The sequence below is a fragment of the Scyliorhinus canicula genome, chromosome 8 (genome assembly GCF_902713615.1).
Source record: "Scyliorhinus canicula chromosome 8, sScyCan1.1, whole genome shotgun sequence".
Classification (NCBI taxonomy): domain Eukaryota; kingdom Metazoa; phylum Chordata; class Chondrichthyes; order Carcharhiniformes; family Scyliorhinidae; genus Scyliorhinus; species Scyliorhinus canicula.
In genome coordinates, this window is record NC_052153.1 from 88,883,416 (window position 1) to 88,905,910 (window position 22,495).

General features: G+C 41.4%; 1 protein-coding gene and 1 long non-coding RNA gene across 2 annotated transcripts in view; one reads left to right on the plus strand and one right to left on the minus strand.

Annotated features, from left to right (window-relative positions):
• The window catches only part of LOC119970380 (transducin-like enhancer protein 4), a 315,711-nt gene extending 299,938 nt beyond the window's left edge, over window positions 1–15,773 (minus strand). Inside the window, 4 exon segments of the mRNA XM_038804901.1 lie at window positions 13,320–13,364; window positions 13,508–13,571; window positions 14,920–15,017; window positions 15,262–15,773. Coding sequence (XP_038660829.1) covers window positions 13,320–13,364; window positions 13,508–13,571; window positions 14,920–15,017; window positions 15,262–15,285 — 231 coding nt within the window. The 5' untranslated portion in view covers window positions 15,286–15,773.
• A 242-nt stretch (window positions 15,774–16,015) lies between these two features.
• LOC119969994 lies at window positions 16,016–17,626 on the plus strand. Its single transcript, XR_005461504.1, has 2 exons — window positions 16,016–16,468; window positions 17,121–17,626. It is a non-coding gene; the product is annotated as an uncharacterized LOC119969994 (long non-coding RNA).
• Window positions 17,627–22,495: the final 4,869 nt, after the last annotated feature.

Here is a 22,495-nt window from a genome sequence, read left to right on the forward strand (position 1 = left end):
ATTTATTTTCACAACATGTCATCACCAGCCTCAACTCACCCTGACAAAATTACCACTAGCCCTAGAAGGCTTGTTTTGTTTTTATAAAAGACACTCCCTCTCTCACTCGGCTTTATAGCTAGACAGCATTCTTTTACAGAGTTAACAAAGTTGTACCAATACATCAAGTACCTGATTAGCACCTCCAGACCCTTTCTGTTTAAACATCTAGTCACAGCTGTACGTCAACTATAAATCAGCATTTTATGCAAACATTCTAGTCTAGTCTATTTTAATATGTTATCTCTAATATGCTTTCACGAGCTTTCCCTCACAGCAGACTAAGTCTGTAATGAAAATTTATTGGTCCTGACATGCCTTTAAAAAGTTTAGAGGTTTCGAAGTGCATTTGACACATATGCTTACTGGACAGTAATGCCTGGCACGTATCAGATCTTATTTTCCCTTGTTCTCTGATAATGAGTGATATTTCTACAACCCCAGAGTAGCAACTATTTTCTATACTTGCATTTGGAAGTATATCTGCATAATAATATATTGCACTACCAATTATGTGAAATTATTCTCACTCAGGCAAATAACTGTCATTAACTGTCTCAGGCTTGTGGCACCCATGATTAATGAGTCTTTTGCATTTGGAAAAGAACTCCTGTCGAACATATTTCCCCATTCCCAAGCAATACAAAATTTTTGCTTGCTGCTATCCAAAGTGGAATATGCATACTCCTCCATAAAGCTGAAAAACTCTCTGAACTGATAAAGTGCTGAGCCAATAATTCTTAATTTTTGAATTTATATTTGGTATCAAGAAATTAACGAATATTTGAAAGTCGCACAAAACATTGACTGAAATAATGATAGAGGACGCTGTGGAAAAAAGTATGAGTAAGTGAAAATGAGTCAGAAAATACCAGTCAGTGCACCAAAGACTGTCAGTTCTAACAAACAGATAAACACAGTTTTGTTAACACTGTTTAGCAAGGTTGCTATTTTGTCTCACTGGGGCAACAGTCAGTAGGTTTTCAGAACCACAGTTTTCAAAAGAAAAAAAAGCGAAATACGTGTTCTCTATTCGTCATTTCTACCTAGAATCCTTCGAACCATTCCTACAGCTTAAAAGGAAAACAATAGTGTTTAATTGACCTATCACTGAGGTGCATGTTTCCAGGGGAGGTGTAATTATTGTCATAATTAGTCAAAGTACAATGCAAAATCCACACATTGTATGTCTACAGAAGACCAAGTCTGATGAATGTCTGAAAATCATAGCTAATTGGATTTATGAAAGCCAGATTACATCTAAGCAGATTCTTTACATCCCTACTGTAGAAGCATCTCAGTTCATCCAAATGGCAAAAACAAAAATAGAAGACACATCATTGGCAGGGTGTGGTTTGGAGGATTTATCCTTCATGTGAACGGACCCAATAATGCACCAGGATTTCTGGAATACTGTTCCATGTTGTAACAGACATTTATATTACAGAAATAAAAACAGAAAACGTGAGAAAAAATAACGCATGTTAGCATCTGTCTAAAGAGAGAAAGAGATAACGGGCGCGATTTAACAAACAAGAGTTATATTTTGGGAAGGAATAGCGGGGTGTTTACTATGGCTTTTTCTGGCCTCGGCAAGGAATGTTCCGCCAAGGCTGCATTGATGAGTTGAGATCGTCAATGCAGGAAGAGATCAGAGCGCCATTTTTAAATGCCGCTCCAATCTCTCAATCCCCTCAGCCACCCAACATACCTCTTGGGGTTCCTGGAGCCCCTGAGCCCCCCCCCCCCCCCTCACCTCTTAAGGGCAGGGCACCCCGGCCCTGATCCCCATCACAGGCAACCTGGCACATGGGCACCTTGGGGCTGCCACCCAGGCACTGCCATGGTGCCCAAGTGGCAGCGGGTATGCCAGGGTACTACCCTGTCCAGAGCCAGACCACCTGGGAGCCTCCAATGGCCTGGAAGACCTCCCCACATGCCGTTACTTCTGGTCCACAATTGTGTAGACCAGTGCTAAACGGCACCATGGCGAAGTATCCAAGGCTCGGGAATTCGGTCCAAGGCCTCGGATTAATCGGGTGCTGACATATTTAATGATGGATCTCGCCCTCCAGATAGCATTGTCTCCCGAGATCTCACTCCAAGCATTGAAATTTTGCGAGAGGCCTCTTGCAAGATTTAACGGCATCATCACGTCACTGAGTCAGGCACGACGAGGCCACTCGATCGCGCCCTACATCACAGATGTGTGACCTTTCATCAGTTTTTTACCCAGCATTTTTGTTTTTACTTCATTTCTTGATGTTTATATTACAGAACTTGATTCCCCAGCAGTTGTGGAATATGAACGATGAAGATTCATAATGTTAAAATTTGAAATTATATTTTACTGTTATGTGTTGAAAAATTGGATGAGAGTATTTCACTACAAACTACCAGTTAAAAGGACAAATCTCTGGTCATTTCTCATTTGAATGGAATGTATGTTTACATAAGTAATTGTGTCAGCAGCTCACTTATTAGCACTTTAGCCTCTGTGTCATAAGGTTGTGGGTTCAAGTTCCACAGACCTAAATGCAACAATCTAGGCTGACACGACGTGCAGTTTGGAGTGTGTGCTGCACTGTCAGACGTGCCATCATTCAGATGAGACATTAAACCAAGGACCCAGGCCGGTTTTTAGTCTCCGGTGCTGAAGGGGAGGGGTAAAGCAGATTGTGTCAGGTCCTATGGACTAGTAACATCGCACCCGTTTGAGCACCCAGCATGAACCTAGTTGAAGGACTCTCCAGCTATTTAACCGGAACGCAGGCAGGGAATCACCCCCTCCATTTGAAATATTAAACCATTTTTCTTTACAAATGCTAAAAGACCTACTCTGTACTGCAAAACATTTTCTAGTTATTTTTGCTTCACATTCTTCTTCTCCATTATTCATACAAAAATCACACATACGGCACAGTATTTACCAGTTAGATCACTTCTTTGGAGAATGAAAAATAATGTAATCACCACAAAATAAAATTTGAAAGAGACTAACAGGTATTTAATGATAATAAACTAACGAACAATTTGATTTTTTTCACTTCCTATTTGACATTTCCATTCATTGCAATGCAAAAACTATAACATGTTAAACAAAAGTTTGTACTACTGTCTATTTAATGATGAATACTTCACATGTAAAAAGGGAGAATGCTGCTGCATGCAGAGGTAAAGAATGTAGTTAGGTGCCATTAGCTCAGAGGCCAAAATTCTCTGGCCGTTTCTGCCAGCTGATCCTCTGGTCCGAGCGAAGGGTGCGCACAGCAGGAAAACAGGAAAACACGTTGATGACGGCAGGACCATAAGATCCCACTGCCAGCCAATGGTGTGCCACCTCCTCAAAACACAGCCGCGCAAGGGGGGTGGGGGGGATGGACAGAAAATCCTGCACAGAATTTCAACATCCCGGAATTTTCACTCACAGTAATTACTTACTTCCGATGGAGTTGTGAGCTCTCCGCTCCATAACCTCAGAGAGAGCGTGCCCTCTGCTAAGCACTGTGCAGTCAAATTCAGTTTACAGTCTTATATTTGCACTTTTGCACAGCAGGTTTGAGGGGCTAAATGGCCTACTCCCACTCCTCTTGTATTCTTGTGTTATCTATTGTTTGGGAGCCTGAGTTACTAAACCAACAATGGGCAATTTTCCTCTCATTATTTGACAATCACAACATTTTTCTAATGCTAATTTTGTAAGCAAATTATCTCCCAAATATGTACATAGGTGGAAATTATGCTCAACACGTTACTATTGTCACCTATCCTCTGCTAGGTGAGCAGCTGAGTACAACGTATATGCATTCAATAGTTCCCTGTTCTTTCATATTATAATGTTACTTTCACCACCCTGGACCCCCACCCCCACCCCCACCCGTGCCCCCGGCCAAAAGCACCCCTGCCCGCGGTACGGCCCCCAACCGACCGTGGTGGCGTGAGACTCAGTCCCCAGCCGCCACGTTGGGTTCATGAAAATAAATAGCATGAGTGACTGACGCCGTCAGGAACTAGGCTCATCGGGGGTGGGCCTCAGGTGACGTCCTGAGGCCGTCCATACGGCATGCGGCGTAATCTGCGAGTACGGCGATTTCGGCGCAAAAGGGGATTCTCTGGCCGATCGCCAAACGCAATTTGGTCCAGTTCCAAACTTTGTTCCCAAGCTACAGACTCCATCCCTCTCCCTGGCAATAAACTGAGACAAAACCAATCTCTTTTGCAACCATAGTGTCATATTCCATCCCAAAGTGAACTTCCGGCAACACTTTCATGCAATCACTAAAACAACCGATTTCCTCCACCGTTACATTTTTTAAAAATAATTTTAGAGTACCCAATTCATTTTTTTCCATTTAAGGGCCAATTTAGCGTGGTCAATTCACCTACCCTGCACATCCTTGGGTTATGGAGGCGAAACCCACGCAAACACGGGGAGAATGTGCAAACTCCACACGGACAGTGACACAGAGCCAGGATCGAATCTGGGACCTCGGCGCTGTGAGGCAGAAGGGCTAACCCATGCTGCCCACCTCCTCCATCACAATGCCCAACTTTGCCCCTGTCCCCTCATTGGCTGAAAACTTATTTCATAGATTTTCTTTATCTCTAACTCAAAAGCATTATCCTGACTACTCTCCCACAGTCTACCCTCTGCAAACGTTCTGCTGCCCATATCTTAACTCACAGAAAATCCAATTCCCTATCACCACTGTGCTCAATGACCTACAATGGCTCCCAGTCAAGCAACATCTTGATTTTAAAATTCTCATCCTTATTTTCAAATCCCTCCAAAGCATTGTCCCACCCTAAATCTGGAATCTCTTCCAATCCCACAAGCCTATGAGTTATCTGTGTTATTTCTCCATCTTTAATGGCTAGAGCTTCAGATGCCTCGCTCCTAAGCTCTGAATTTCTCTTCCTGGACTTCCCTGCCTCTCTATCTCGCATTCCTCATTGAAGGCACTCTTAAAAAGCTACATCTTTGACCAAGCTTTTAGTCACCCCACCTAATATCTCCTTATGTGGCTCAGTGCAGACTGTTTTATAATGTCCCTGCGAAGCACATTCTGATATTTTATAAGATTAAAGGTGCCATTATATAAACAATTTGTTGTTTGTCATCTGCAAGTGTAACAACCAAAACTGTAATGAATGTCTGGAGCGTCAATACTGTCACTGCATTTAATGTGGAGAGTAAAGATGAATTCTAATATTTCATTTCAGTCATATTTTCCTTCCCAGTTCACCCCTATTACCCTCCATAAAATTACAGAACTCCAGTTAGTTTAATATTTTGACTTTCAGGTGACAGTGCTCACCTGTATATTTTGATCTTTTGAAGCCAAAATAAAACTATTCCAGTGTCACTATACACACTGGAAGCTTGGACATCCTACAATGTTTACAATACAGTAATCTCATCAAAGGTTTCACATGACAGCAAACAGTGTGATTCATAATTATCATGCATTTAAAACAATATGTTATGTGGTGGCGTATATTTGTGTTTTTGAACCAAATGCATGTTTGACAGTAGGAACAAGAGGCCCAATATGCTAACATTGAGAACCAAAGGATTACTTTCTTAAAAAATTGCATTTTTCAGTTGTTCAAAGAATGGAACCCGATAGTAACTAGGCAAGAAGACAAAGTTGAAAAATGGCTCACTGCTTTATTACAGGGTGTATACACAATGATCTTGCAGTCGGAAAGGAAAACATTTAAGGATATTACACCCTGCCCGAGGTTCTCCTGGTTTGAGGGGAAAGAGAGATGGAGACTGGTTCCCCGATGATCAATTTAAATCAAAGAAGTAGAAAGACATGGGCCAGAATTTTATACTCCCCGCACCCCCTAGCTGTTTTTGAGACACAGAGTTTGGGGGGGGAGGGAGAGAAAGGTCTTCACCCTCGATCTCAGGCAGGAAGGGCCCTCTATAGGCCCCTTCAGATTTGGGGTACTCACTCGAGGACCTGGGAGCTCTTGCCCTCCCTCACCGCAACCCCCTCCCTCCATCACCACCTGCCTACCCCCGAAACAGAGATGGTGCCCCTCACACCTCCCCATGAGTCCCTTACCCTGGTACTTGACTGAAATGCAGTCTCAAGATTTAGGCTCAGGCACAATGCTGCAGTACCTCTTCCATCCACTGCAACACTGTGTCTGGAGGGACTGCAGATCTGTCAGTCAATCTGATTGCCAAAAGCTCTCCAAGGCGGAACTTCCATTCAAGGGCAGATGGAAACCCAGTCTGCTGCCAATCAATGCTCAACTGAGTGAAAAATGGCAGCAGGTCTGTCAGAGTTGGTGAGAATGCATCCCCACCAACTCTTAGGATGGTGGGCGCCGAGCGCTCACTATCCTGAAAATTCAGGGCTTGCATTTATACCTTCACAATTACAGCCAATTAAATACTTGTGCAGTGCAGTCAGTGTCTTAATGTAGAAACAGTTGTAATCAAGAAGCCTTGCAGAAAGTGCACTTTGATGTCATTCTCATACTTGATGCCAAAGCTCCTTTCCCTCCTGGTCAAATAGCCTACCAGTTAATACTAAGCATGCTCGGGCAAGAAAAGCACAAGAAGGATCCCAACCTCGGTCAGAATTTATAAGTAGGTTGAGTGGACAGACAGAGGTTGAAAAATTATGGAAAGAACTGAATGTTCCTGATATTACTTAAAAATAATTGGCAAAGAATCCAACGCAAAATGATGGGGGAAAATACAGTTATGATGATCTGGAATGCACTGCTAGAAAGGGTTGTGGAAGAATATTAAATAATTACTTTCAAAAGGAAATTCGATAAATACATGAAAAGGAGAAAAAATGCTGTGCAATGGAAAAACACCAGGGATGATGGGCCAAATGGTCTCCTGCTGGGTTATATCATTCTACAGCATTTTTCCACCTTCCCTGATGATGCTTATATCCCACCATCCTAGTACAAAATTAGGAAAATAATTCTATAATGTATTAAATTTTAACATTCAACACTGACAGAACAGTTACCATGTCTATTTATCAGGGAACATACTAGAATACTGGACTGAGAGTCGATTAAAACATTAGACACAGCCGAGTGATTTAAATTAACGCAAGTCCCCTATTTGACTATAGAAAAAGCTTCAGCATTCATTACAACCATTAGTAGACAGAACATGGTAGTGCAAAGGGCCATTAAAAATCTCTAGCTAGTGCTCCTTTTGATTCAATGGGCTAATTTTAGGATAGGTTTTTACCATCTAATATCCACTCTTTTAGACAACTGGTTTGTTTGATTCATATTAAATATATATACACCAATGCTACTAACTGCTCATTTAAAATTATATCTACATGGTCAATCTCACAAAGTGCCATTTAATTGTTTAACAGGCTAATCTAAAACAAATTGATATCAATGCTATTTGCAAACCATTGTTCATTTCAATGTCTGTCTACATTCTCTAAAACAGTTTTAAAGAAAATGTAATGACAATTAGACTAAAATATAGACTAGCAAAACATTTTCACTCAATTCTGTATAGGATTGGTCAGAAATAAAACTGAACCCACTTAGTACTTGGTGCAAGTCAATAAATACCTTATTGAGTCCTTAAAAATACATTCCATTAAAAAGTTACTCACTTAAAAGGTGCTCTGAAACCTTGAATTCACTTATTTGCACATTAACTTCATCCTCTATCCTGCAAATAGTCTATTCTTGCTGCCACGTATGGCTTTTTATCTGCTCTGGACAGCATATTCTCAAATAGATGAAGTAGACGCCAATTGATTTGCTGTCGACCATGGTAAATTAATAGCAACAAATTGCTGAGGGCCCCTGTCTCGCTGCTCCACCATGCTTCAGCAGTTTTGCTTTATTTGCTTCATGATGGGCAGCAGTCAAGCCTCTTCAAGTCAATTTCTTCTTAACAACCTGCAATACTTCTCAGTAGTGAAAATAGAGCCGTCGCTTGTAAGCCAGAAATCAATACTCCTATTGCCCTTAGAAAATGCTAAACAAGCAGTATTGACAATCCACTTGGTACTGGAGGGTATCGGATATAATGCAAATCTATACTGCTCTCCTCCTTGTAGTCACTGTACTTCGCTAAAAGGTTTCTAATGCTATTTATCATCATTTCCGATCGACTGCTGCAGTTATGATTTTGAGATTCAATCAATGGGCCAAGCCCTTAAATTTGTATTTAATTGTTTTGAACAACAATCACATTTTTATTGCACATTTCTCACACTAGAGATTTATTCTGGCAAAAATCCTTACAACAGAAAGCTTCTGATTGATATCAAGTGGAAACAATAAAGTGCTATGAAGAAAACAAGCTGGCAGCATCCATGCAATGAATCTCCTCTACGTCCTTAGCTTTTTAGAAGTAGTCCACATATATAGGCCCTTCCAAAAATTTGACCAATTTATCAAGAAACCACATTCAAAATAGAGTAATCTTTAATCTTATCGAGTGAAAATTATTATCCACAAACATGAAGTAGTTGCTTGCATCAGCATTTACAGTTGCTAGCGATGCAAATTTTCAACATAAATCAGTTGTTAGATACATTAAAAGAGCAATTGCGAGGTTGAAATCTAATATTGGGGCTCAGGTAACAGTTACAAGATACTTAATCAGCACACTTGCTGCTTATGATGTCATCTGAACCCCTAGATTAGATTAGCCTTAAGCATTTTCAGTGTTATTCTATGTTCTCTGTCATGCATAAAATATCAAGATACAAACAGATTAAAATCTCTAATCTTAACAAAAGCTGAAGATTGTCAAAATTAGCTTTATTATAATTGATCGATGGAGTCGTAATTCTAGATGCTTTAAAGTGCAACTGTAAGCAATCCTATTTCAAATCCTGTCGTATAAAGACAAGTACGGAAATTTACCAGAAAACCAGACTACCTAACTCTCAGACTGCTGACAGGTTCAGTGAAATAATTCCCTAGATCAGTTGCATTTTGGATTTTCAGCTCATGTGCCACAACATTAGTACTGAAGGTGCAATTCATCACACAATTGAAATGCAAAAAATATATATTGGAAGTAGATTACCAACATATCGGTTATGTAGAATATAGATGTTAACATTTAATTTAAGCATGAGAAAATCTACATTGAAGTACCAACTATCTCTGCAAGTTTTCTAAGCAATTACAGGTGTTTTTAAAATCCTAATAATAGCAACAATATGTCCAGATCATCTTCAGAAAATGAAGATGGGCCCCTATTTAATTAATAATAAATTTAACATCTTGGTTATTTAGATTTTAAACAAGTTTAATATGTGCAAACATTTAAAACAACTTTAATCTCTTACCTCTTTAAATATTATGAAGTATAATACAATATTTTTCTTCCATTTTAACAACCATAGCAACTTTAAAAACTATTTTAACTATGATATACCATTCTAAGAACTGTTCCAAACTCTGACAATCAATTAAAATTACATTCCAGAATTAATGTTAATTCAATCAGCTGGGTAGGTACAGGACTTTAGATCATCACCACAGCCCAACATCTAGATACAAGAGTACAATTGATCGAGATTTGGGATGTCAGTTTACAGTAACTTTAATACCTTTAAATAGATTATTTTTTAAATTGCAATTATATGACAATGTGACTTTAACTTCCAAATTTGAATAAAACATTATTTTAAAACATTTTCACAATGTGTTGCCCACAAAGCTTGCCCAATGAGCTGCAATAACAAATCCTTGAAAAGTGTACTGTTAACAACAATGCAAAATTTAAGTAATATCACAATTCTCACCAAAGGAATAATGAGGTCTTAAATATTTTACTTCAATTGTTTCTACTGAAATTGGTGTAAAAGGAAAGAGAAACAAAATCAGCCCCCCTGATGTGACTGGTATTACCCTTCTGGTATTTGCTAATTCAGTCACAATATCATTGCAGCCATCATCAATACCAATAAAATAATTATTTACAATTCAGTTCAGACTATAACAGCCATGAAAATCTGAACCTTCAAGAGGATGGTGAGGAACAATAGGACTCTAGAGTCACCCTAGAATTCCAGAGATACAAATCTGATAAGTGAATTAGTGCTATACTAGGCACAATAGCACCACAGATCAATGCAGCTGAATAATTGCTCATTTCCCAATACAAGAGAAGTCATTGAAAGTATCTCGAAGATAATACATAATAGTGAGCTGAAAGGCCAAAGCAAAATCAGAAGGGAAGCAATGGATTGTAGGATTTCCACTGTGTGAATGTGTACATGAATGTTTGTGTATATACAGATACAATTTTCTGACTGGCTGCTTGTTATGAATGAATACACCTGGTTGGAAAAGTTTATTTTACAAAATGCTCTTCTCACTTTCCAAAGGTCAGTAATGAGAAAGAGATTTTAAAATAATCAAAGTAGCAGGATATCAAGGAACTGGAAACCACCTATGTTTCTGATCATTATACAATCCGTAAATAAAAGGGCAGTTAAGGATACATTAGTATTTAATTTATATTTATTTATCCAGAATTGAATTACAGAACTCAATTCATTTTTTTAAATGAATGCAAGTGCTTTAGAATACTAAATACTCATGATAGTCGCACCCGAACCTGTTACTGCATATTTCAATTAATTCCCATAATCCGTGTTGGACAGGATCACATGAACCACTGAAGGCATTTATTTTAAATTATATAAGTGGATAATACTACACTAATTCAGTGACATCACTGTTGTTCAACTGCCTGCAATTCATGCTGAAAGCTATGAACATTTGGAAGTAGAGTGGACGCTTTCTAAATTATGTTACTGTGCAAATATATCTAGGCAATTTGCACAATCTGGTTCTCTGGATTTACAAGCTTTGTTATAATCTCACCATGTGCATTAAAAAAAAACTGAAATTGTTCCTTCTTCTTCAATGACTATGAAAATCCTACCTCAATTGAAACAAGGCTGTACTTCTAGTACTTAAGCCCTGAAACCTAGGTATTATCCCCCCCGATAGGGTACAGAGTGAAATTAAGGTTAAGCCAATATATTTGACTCCGGTATATAGCAAAACCAGGAAAATGTTATTTTCTAAAATAATCCTTTTAATCTAAAGAGTTATTTGCAAGATTAAAATATGCGCTTATCTCCAAACATTTTTCATGTACTGTCACCATTTCTCTGATAAACTCAGCATGCACATATTTTGCAGGAAAAAAAGCACACAATTTAATGAATCAGCATCATAACCACATTTAAATTGGATAGGGAACTACATGTCCTTGCCATTGCGTATCACAGCTGTACTTCAAACCAACCTCAAGAGCAATTGTAAAACAAGGTAGCTACATTCTAACTTAATCTCCTACATATGAATAGCAAAATTGATTTCAAATGTAAATTTCAAAGTTGAAAATGTTTAAAAATGTAGAATCCTTTATGTTTTTGAAAATCAAGTATTACATATTTTTTAAAGATACCGTCTCGTTCACAACCCCCCTCATTCCCACCGTGCTTCCATATGAATTAAAGCCCTCTTACCCTTCCCTCCAGGCAATCAAAGCAGATGTTATTTCAGAAATTATACTCCAGGGAGTGCAAGGTGGACTTCTCAAAACTCATTTACTTCCCCACATGGGGATTCATAAGCTGTAAACTGCTCAATTTCACCCAGGCTAAAAAGGTGTCTTTTAACCTGAACTAATGACCAATATTCAAGCACCACCAATTTGATCCTCATTACTGTCCCTTATCAAGGCTCATTTGCTGTGCGATTTTCAAAACTAAGCGCCAGTGTTTCCTGATTAGACCATATCCAAGTGGTGTCATGGGACCAGTAGAGGGGGTCTTATTCTAATGATGGCTTCTTCCAGTTGACAGTGCATTCCGAAAAGCTATCAAATTACACTGCTCTTTCACTGATCTATATTTTCCATTTCCTGCTTACAGTATCTAAAAGAATAAATGCGTGGCCACTCACTAATCTTTTTTTTAAATAAAGTGTTTGTTATTGGTTTAAGTGATCATCCCACGTATACTGTGTTTAAAGATCGCAAATTACATTTTCCAAACGACATTTTAAATTTATTATCACCCAATTTTACAGGAAATTATTCTGCCAATTTTACGTGCACATGTCTCAGAAACCTTTACTACTAAGTGAGCAAACAAAAAAACAGCTACTGCAACCATGAAATAGTGCATTATTATCCACTTCACTTACTACAAATCAAGGATGGCACCAATCCTGCAAAATGGATACCATCTTCTAACCACAATACAACATCTCCCAGGGAATTTTAGGCCTTCCCAAAGAACATAGAGTAACATTAGGTTTCATTTATGTGTGGTAAGGATGTAATCACAGAAAAGCTATGTACACCAAGCATTTTACTTGAAACAAAAATCCACAACAGCGCTCACAAATGATGGGAATTTATGGTGATCATTTTACAAATGGTCAAAATCTACATTTCACAAGGAGGATATCTCATTATTGTCCAAAAACATCTCTAATTGAGTTTTTCAACAGGAGTATCATTGCAGCCGTACCTTTCTATTTTGGTTGATTTACACACCTGTTCCGGTGACTCAGTGCGAAATTATCAATCATGGTGACAAGGGTACTACATCAGTGCACTGCCATCGTCTTTCACAAGAGTGAAAGATTTACTACTCAAAATACAGGCAGACAATCAATGTGTTTTTAAAATCATGTCAAAGGATATGACCCAGTGACCACCACTGAGAGTTTTGGGGAGTAAATTTCATCCAAAACATTCTATGGCATGGTTGTTCTATTTTGAATCTTGGACAATCAATTGTCATTGGTGAAATATAGGGAAAATATCAATGACGACAGAAAATTAATTTCCATCTATAGGGAACTGCAAAGTGTTGATACCATAACACTAATAAAAATTTGTGCTGCAACATTTGTATTTTAAATACTTTGAATCTCAATGGGCAGGGAGGAAATGTTAGCTTATTATTATTTTTGACTTTAGAAGTTATTTTCATTTTTCAAAAGTAATTTTACCAGCTATTTCAAGCACACCACATATAAATATGTGATCAACATTTGTTACAAGATGTGTTTGAACATCTCGATTTTGGTTTAACACTATATGGCTCTACATAATCTGTATCATCCTTAAGGAGTTCAATAACCCTGTAACATTTCTGCTATTGTCAGCACAGAATTCCCAATTCCTCCTATTCAAAATGTTATGACAAAATTTGCATAAATCTATTTCAAGATTGTATTACCAACATGTATTGAAAATATAAGAATCTTACCTGTTTGTGCATTTCTATATTCAGACCGTAAGACATTTCATAATACTGCAAAGGTAAAGTAATAGAAGGTTTTTATTACTGATAATTTTTTATTTTAATATTCACAAACAATCACAGAAACTGTCCATATGCAATGGATTGTCAATATCAGCCATTAAAACAAAAAAGTATTTTTTTTTTAAACTTACCATGACATAATGGCGTTGCATTTCTGTCTTTTCACTGGCTAATTTTTCACATTCCAATTTCAAACTGTTTGAAGAAAGAAAAGACTGTTCAAGGCGCTATATGGACATTTTAAGACTGCGCTGCAGGCAATGCTTTCTCTGCGTAAATGATCTTACCCAGATCATTAGAAGTGTTGTCTTACCAAGGCAAGGTGCACTTAATTAGTACAGCACCGCATTTTGTTCTTCTAGAAATGATTTATGGCGCCAACTCTGTTTACATGCCAAAATATGACTACGTATTCAAAGATTGATTTTAATAAGTCCAAGTAGAATACCAAATCTGACACACGCGAACATGACAAGTGCGTCAACGTTATTTCTTTCAATAGATTACATTCATTAGATCAGAAAAGGAAACCATTATTTAGCGACTAAAAATGCTAACTCAACTGGCACAAATCTAGACAAAGAATATAGGGCTCCAGAGAAAGAGAGAGCTGGACTTGTTCCACAATGCCAATTCGTGTATTTTAAAAAGTTTATCCTTTCTGTAAATAACAGGACCGCTATCTTTAAATGTTAAAAAAGAGAAACTACACAGTATTTCAAAAAGGATGAAAAGCAAATATACCCCATTACATAAATCTCTACATGCGATTATATACAGTGGTTTAATGTTTTTTTTATGATTCGAAGTTGTTTATCTCCTGAGCCGTACATTCCCAGTGCGTTGAAACCAGTTTTGGGGGCTTTCCCAAAATAAAAGGCATGATTGTTTCACACTTTGTAGCCTCGAAGAATGTCGGCGCAATGAAGGGCAGTCTGGCACAGAAAGGATATTGCTCCTTCATCGTCATATCACATGAAGGAGAAATGTGAACACGCGAAATAAAGGGAAACAACGGCAAATTGAGATCTAAAAATAATACCGAGACATTGAAGTGTTGGGTGCGTTATATTTAAGAAGACCGTGGATTACCCGCGTCTGGATCGCCGCATAACTGCTCGAATTACTTTTTAAACGCGGGTAGAAAGAAACATTTCAGAAGACATTCAACATAGAATTGAACAGCTTGTTTTTGTTTTAAATCACCTCCACAGGGCCACTGATGTTAAAAACCTGCCTTCACCACATCGCCACCACTACAAAGAGTGCGAGCTTTGCACTCGGACACCATCTTCGACCAAACCGAGAGATCATTTTTCCAGCAGACAATTAAAAGGGAGGAGATGGGAGAGGAAAGAAAGCCCACATGCGATACACCAAGAGTGGACAGTACAGACCAGAATCCTGTCCCTGCAGAGGGAAGGCGAGGAGAAATCAAGACGTTTTAAATACCACTCCCCATCCGGACAACTGTACTTGGCTCGTACTTCCAGACACATCGACGTTGCGAGGTTTTGTTTATGTGAAAAGCTAAGCTCTCTACCTGTGATACTGCGCCTGCAAAAACTGAAATTCCTCTTTGATGCGATCACACGATTCGGAGATGGTGAATTTAAAGGGTTGTGCGGGTTGGTGAGGCGCCTAGAAATATAAAAACAAACCAGCATCAGTACCGACACAACCCGTCCGCCAATCTCAGCAAATTGCTCTTTCTTCACATTATTGACAAAGCGAACGGAAACACTGCACCTTTTGCACGTCTACAAATATTTACTGAAAGACGATAATTAAAGGAGTGTTGAGAGAAAGCTGAAGCTCGCATGCAAATTGTCCGTGTTGTGCTGTTTAAGAGCGAGAAGAAAACATACACACAAAACACACTTACGGGATGTCTGGCTTGAGGATACATCGCGCTGGGGTTTGCCTTCTCGATCGTTTAGGTGAGCATCAGTGTCATTTAAGTTCCTTAATTTAAAAAGTCACCAAGTTGCAGGCGATCCGGAGGAAAGCAGCAAGTCTCTCTCCGACCTTCCACAAAGCGAATAATACAAACAAAGTGGAGCATTAGGATGAGGGTTGCAGATTCGCAGGGAGATTTCCTCCGATCCGGGATCCTGCTGTGCCGGGCAGCGGCTCGGAGCGACCTCACAGCATCACTGAGTCCGGCAGTGGGAGCAGGAGAGGAGGGCTCGGCTCGGCTGGGCTGCAATCAGAGTGCCGCGGCAGCAGCTCCTTCGCTGCCCTTCATCCGATAACACACCAAAGTAATGACTTGTGTTTACCAAATTTAGAAGCGCCGTGTCATTAACATTCTTACATATTCACACCCCGGTCAACTTCACTTCAGCGAGGGAAAGAGGAGGTGCGGGGATGCGATACTTCACCCTAGCGGAGGGAGGGAGAGAAGGCAAGCGGCCCCTCCCCCTCGCCCCGTGGCCTCCTGGCTCTTGTAGTCGGCTCGCCTTCCCGTTCCCCCTCCCAGCCACTGGACTGCACGCCCGGCTCTGGACTACAACGCCCATAATGCTGCGCGACACAAAGCCGGCCGACCGCCGCCGTTGATTGGCACGGCCGGCCGACCAATGGCGAGCTGCTCCCCTCGTTCGCCGGCTCTCCAGTTCGGACGTCACTCTGGAGTCGTTCACCAATCGCCGCGCGGGAAAGGCGGAGCTCGGCCTGAGTCGCGGCCCATTCTGCCAGGCCGACCAATAGCGAGCAGCCCCGACTGGTGATCCCACGTGGGGCGCTGACGCGGTGCGGGCGAAGAGACCAATTGGCGTGGCCAGAAAGTGCCAAGCTGACGCCTCGCGGCGCAAAGCGCACTGTCGTTCGCTGGGTCTGTCGGTTTTTTTTCCCCTCCAGCACAAGCGAAAAGTTGGGAAAAAAAGAGAGGAAACATTTGTTCATCTGTCAATCAAAGTAACGTGGGGCTCTGCCGGCGTTTGGTGAAATGAGAATATTTTCCTCCCATGCTCTGTTCCATGCGAACGCTGTCTGCAATGTTGGCTAATTAGGGTCGAATGTCTCTTTGCAAAATACTCAAGCAATCTGTCATTACAGAGAGGGTTGGGGACCCACAGAGCTCCATAAAGGTGAGCAAGGGAGGGGAGAGGGAGACACTTTGGTTGCACCTTCGAGTGTTTAACATGTTTTAACTTTAGGTAACAAAACCCAAATTAAAACAAGCACATCGTATATTATATTTAATCACATTAACACTTCCACTCCTTCCTTACTACAGCAGTGCCTTCTTTATTGATTCATTTTTTTACTCGGAGCGAATCTGGAAAGGAAATGCTTGGCTTTAAACAGATAATTTCAGAGATATTTCGTTAACTACTTTCTGTCTAGAACTGCTGTGCGACTGTTAATGCAAATGTTACATGGGAGGCGGAAACCAAGCCGTTATTTCTATCGATTCGATCCACCACTGCTGCCGAGAAGTTAAAACACGCTTAATAATAACAAATAAGGAATGTTTGACCCATATATAACACAATGCTGACCAAATCGTTGCCTCGGGTCTAAGTTTTAACTAGAAAGGACGAAAAGATATTGTCAACGATATTCTTTAACAGATATTTAAGACTTCCTGCAATTAGGACTCTGTGGTCCGTTCAAAAAAGTAATTTTGATGGGAAAATGGTGAACCGGGGTGTGGGGTCGGTCAGATATCATATTTTATTGGTGCTCTTGTCATTTGCACAATTTATATTCTAATGCTTTCTGTTTTCCTTTCGGCAGAAGATTCCAAAACATGATTGTCTTCCCTTGACAACAAAGTGCTCCTGTATTATGTTGTAAGATATTGCTTCTTTTGTTCTGGCCGGTTTCTGTTTACATTCTTATCAGCCCGTCTTTTGATTGAATGTTTCTAGGAGGAAGCTGAGTTTAAAACAAAGTGCTATTGTGTTGGTGTCAATTTTCACTTATTTGATTTACACGTTTTCTTGACTTTCTGCCAACATCAGAGATGAAATAAATGTTCCCTGTTGCCCACAAAAACTTATCTTGCCCATGTTCTATACAAGAAACATGACATACATGGTTTCAGGTCTCTTCTGAATGAATGGCATCGAAGATACACCAAGAGTTGGCAATAGCAGTAGATACTTATAACTGACTAAAGCAGAATGAGCATATCATATTGAAGATTTTCAGTGGCTGGAGTAGTTTGGTTTTAAGTAAGCTATATTCTTATGTATGAAAATAAATATAAATGTCTATATATTTGTTATATGGACTATAAATTTGTTTATAAAAGATTCTGTTTGTCCCTACGTTTCACTATGCAACTACCAAGCATTAATGTTTGAGGATATTAAGGTTTATAATATATTTTCATGATGATAACATCAATCGTAAGTGAAATCCCAATGCCTTCCCTACCCTTGCCTAATTTTATAATTGTCAAAAGGTGCATATCTCAACAACAGCTTATATCTATCTCATCTAAACTTGTAATTCTTCACCATAAAACTGGCAAGACTGGAGAGATTTATCACCATCATCTGAAACCCTAATTAAAATTATAGCTTTAAAATAGCTCCAGGCATTATGCATAATGTGTTCAGAATTATGTATTGGGGCCTTTTTTGCAATGAATATCTCTTAAATCTAAACACAAATATACCAGTTCGTTAGAAATTAGTCGTTGATACCCGTTTTACTGACGGAAAATTGGTCAAAAATTAACATTATTTTCAGGACTGGGCGGGAGAATACCCCGTCTGGTACAATTGCCTAAACAGACGTAAAAATCCTTGCGTGCGAGTGTTCAGATGCCTGATTTAATTCACCTCCGACACACTGGATTGCCCTGAGATATCGCTAATGGTCGGTACAGGTTTTTCGGGCATAGCTGAGGCAGAGGACCCGACCACGACCAGAAGGTCGTTTAAATTACATCGAGCCAGGAGGTCCCTTTTTGTGGTGCATGCTGCCTGAACATGGTTAGCAATCGGGCCCAGGCGTCTTTCTACCCAATTGAATATCCTCACACTGCCACTGTATAAACAATAATAATCCAGTTTGTAAAATATGGTTCAATTATGCTACCAAGCATGACAACGGTACAGTTCTCCTTGATTTTATGGTATGAGCTAGTTTCCAGCACTCTCTAATTCTGAATAGCAAGATTGCGAGTAAATACATTTTAAACTTCTTCAAGTTGTGATAACTGCGAAAGATTGTGGCGGTGAAATTAGTCAATGTCAGAAGCACAGCATGGTTTTGTGGTGAATAGGCAGCCAGTTTGTTACTCCTGAAGTAAATGAAACAGAAAGTCAGCCATGAGGGGAAATGGGCCCATTGGTTTTCGGTCCATTTTGTGCTGCCATCTCCTGGAACAACTACCTCTTTAATGTCTTGCTTCTGGCATGTTGAATCATTATATGATATTGGTGGTGTGACATCCCAACCACCAACACATACAGAACCGGTACATTTAATCCACTATATCACAACGTCTCAGAGAATCAACCAGCCAGATCATCTTTTAACCCACTCAACATGTAATGGCAACATCAGTCTGAGTGACTCTCTCCACTCACGGAGCAGATCACTCTGAGCAGTAATATTTCTCGGGGCGTAGACACCCGCACCCCGCCCCCGCCCCCTTATACTTCCCGAGGTCGTCAAAATACAGCATTTGGCACAAGATACAATAATTAACCAACTTCCGCATATTGTTCAATAGAATTAGAATGTTATTCTTTCTCCTCCAGCATTTGAATTTGAAAGTGGCCAGGAGAGCTGGGGTGTACATTTATTATCTCTGCTGGTTTTAAACTTCTTAAATTTTAACCCTGAGCGCTGACGCAATGAAGAGGGCAGATCAGATCAAGGACACCGAAAAAGGAGGGCGGGATTATCCGATTGGGAGAAGTGAATCTCGACGACCAGAGAATTCCGGGCGGAGATGTCAACCTTTTGCAGCTGCCACACAGGTCCACTTGCGTGCCAAAAAATGTAAGCAGCATGTAATAGTTAAGGGATCCTCAATCAACCGACCAGATCCAAGCCCTGCAATCCTGCCATATCCAGTGGCAAAGTGCGATGGATAATTACACAAACTGGAAGAGGCTCCATGAATATCCCCATCTTCAATGATGACAGAGCTCATCAGTGCAAAAGAAAAGGCTGAGGCAATTGTAACCAACTGCAGTCAGAAGTGCTGGATGATCCGCTTTGGTCTCCTCCTGTAGTTGCCAGCATCACAGGTGCCAATTTTCTTTTTTTTTAATGTTTCTCTTGAAGTTTTTACACTTTGTACACTATACATTCAGTAAAGATAATGCATCAGATACAATGTACAAGTCATTTTCCTCTGTGCTGATCCCCTCTTCGCTCCCTGCATTACCTTTGCCCGCCCCGTTGTTTCACGGTGCTTTCCTGGGTCCCTCACTGTACAATGAGCAGTTATCTGCTATTTACACGTGAGCGGTGACCTCCCCTCTTCCCCTCCCCCGCCCTTTTTTTGCCATTTGGCCTCCCCTCCTTTCTTGTCCCATCTCCCTATCCTGTTTTCGGCATCTCCTTGGCCTTGTTCTCGGCCCCCTGGCCTCTATCGGTCATTTACCAGCCTGCCCCACTTTTTCTCTGGCACCATTCCCCCTTCCCTGTCTGTCCCCTGTGATTCCGTTGGCTCCTATGCGTCTCTCCCCCCCCCCCCCCCCCCTTCTCCCCACCTGCTCTATTGGCTTCAAACAGGTCCTGTAACAAGTTGGTGAATGGCCTCCACACTTTGTGGAAGCTATCCTCTAACCCTCAGATGGTGAAATTGATCTTCTCCAGATGGAGAAATTCCAATAGGTCTGACAGCAAATCTGCAGCTTTGGGTAGTGCTGCTGATCTATAGCCGAGCAGGATTCTCCGGTGGGCAATTAGGGAAGCAAAGGCTAGGGTGTCGGTCCTCTTCCTCATGAATAATTCTGGCTGGACCGATACCCAAAGACTGCCACTCTTAGGCACGACTCCAACCTCATCCCCACTACCTTCGATATTGCATTGAATAAGGTTGTCCAGAACCCCACATGTCTGGGGGAGGCCCAGAACATGTGGGTGTGGTTGGCTGGGCCTCCCCGGAACGGTTGACACTTGTCCTCCACCTCTGGGAATAACCTGTTCATTCAGGTTTTAGTCAGATGTGCTCTGTGCACTACCTTCAGCTGTGTGATGCTTAGCCTTGCACATGAGGAGGTGGAGTTGGCCCTGCATAGTGCTTCGCTCCAGAGTCCCCACCCTATTTCTGTCCCCAGCCCTTCTTCCCATTCCCCCCCCCCCCCCCCCCCCCCCCCCCCCGCGATTCCACTGGGGAGTGCATTCTTTCTAAGATTTGGCTGCAGTTTCCCTTCCCATTAGTCCACGTCCAGTAACTCCTCAAGCATTGTGCTTCTCGGGATTCATCAGTATGCTATTGTCTCCTTGCGCAGAAAATTGTCAGAGCTTGTGCCCGTTTGGTAGTTCCAGTCTCTCCGTCAGCTCCTCTAAGGTCACTAATCTGTCTTCCATGTAAAAGTCCCGAACCATCAGGGTCCCCCCCCATCCTGTCTCCGCCTTGTAAAGGTGGCGTCAAGCATGACTGGTGCAAACCTGTCATTGGCGCAGTTGGGGGCCATGATGGACATTTCGATCAGACGGAAGTGCTGGCTCATCTGGTTCCAAGTTCTCAGGGTAACTACACACTGAGCTTATTGACTGTTTTGCTGGCAGGGGTGGGAGCACTGGCAAGGTGAGGGTTCGGAGGGTTGTTCCTGTACAGGAGGACTCTTCCATCCTCACCCATTCCGTGTCTGGGTCCTTCACCATCCACTCACTCTTTCTGCTGTAACTGACTGCCCAGAGGTCTATTGAATACAAAAAGGCTTTGGGGACGTAGATTGGTATGGATCTGAACAGGAAGAGGAACCTGGGCAGCACATTCATCAGACTTATCGGAATTGATCATCTGCACCCTGCCCGCCAGTGAAAGTAGGAGTACATCCCATCTCAGTAGGTTCGTTTTTATTTCCTCCGCCAGATTGATCAGGTTCCACTTGTAAATCCATGTCCAGTCGTGGGCAATCTGGATCCCCAGGTAGCGGAATTTGTTTTGGGCTAGTTTAAATGGTAGTCCCTCCAGCTCTGCCCCTCCCTTTCTCGGGTTCAACGGGAATACTTTGCTTTTGCTCAGGTTGAGTTTGTAGCTCGAGAAGGCCCCAAACTCTTCCAGGAGCTTCATGATTCCTTTCATTCCACTTTGTGGGTCCGAGATGTGGAGGAGCAGGTCATCTACACAGAGCGAGATTCTGTGCTCTTTGCCTCCTCTTCCGATTCCTTCCAGCATTTCGCCGCTCTCAGGGCGATCACCAGCAGCTTGATTGCCAGAACAAACAAGAGCGGGGACAGCGGGCATCCCTGTCTTGTGCCTCTGTGAAGCTGGAAGTATTGAGAACTGGTGGCATTGGTCTGTACTCTCGCCTTGGAGGTATTGTACAGGAGATTTACCCATAAGGTGAACCTTGATCTGAGCCCAAACTGCTCTAGTACCTCAATGAGGTAGTTCCACTCAACTCTGTTGAAAACCTTTTCTGCATCCAAGGAAACAATCACCTCACGTTCAGCAGAGGTCTGATATTCACAGGTAGCTGTCTTCCCTTAACAAAGCCTGTCTGGTATTCTCTAGTACGCAGTTCTCCATCTCCTTAGCCAGGACTTTTGCGAGTATTTCCGCATCCACAATGAGCAGCGAAATGGGTCTGAATGATCCGCACTCTGTAGAATCTGTATCCTCTTTGGGTATCAGCGATATGGTGGCCTGTGTTAGCATTGGAGGCAAGCTGCCCCTCGCCAGCAAGTCTGCAAACATCTCCCGCAGGTGCGGGGCTAGCGCCATCGCATATTTTCTGTAGAAGTCCACCAGGAACCCGGCACCTTTCCCACCTGCATGGAGTTGATGCTCTCCATGCCCTCTCCTAGTCCTAGTGTTCCCTTCATCTGTCATCCCCCATGACTGGCACGTCCAGTCCATCGAGGAACTATTTCATCCCCGAGTCCCCGTCAGGGGTTCGGAGGTGTACAGTCCCTGGTAGAAGGCCTCGAATGCTTTGTTAACCTTTTTTGGTTCAGCTATCAGTCTG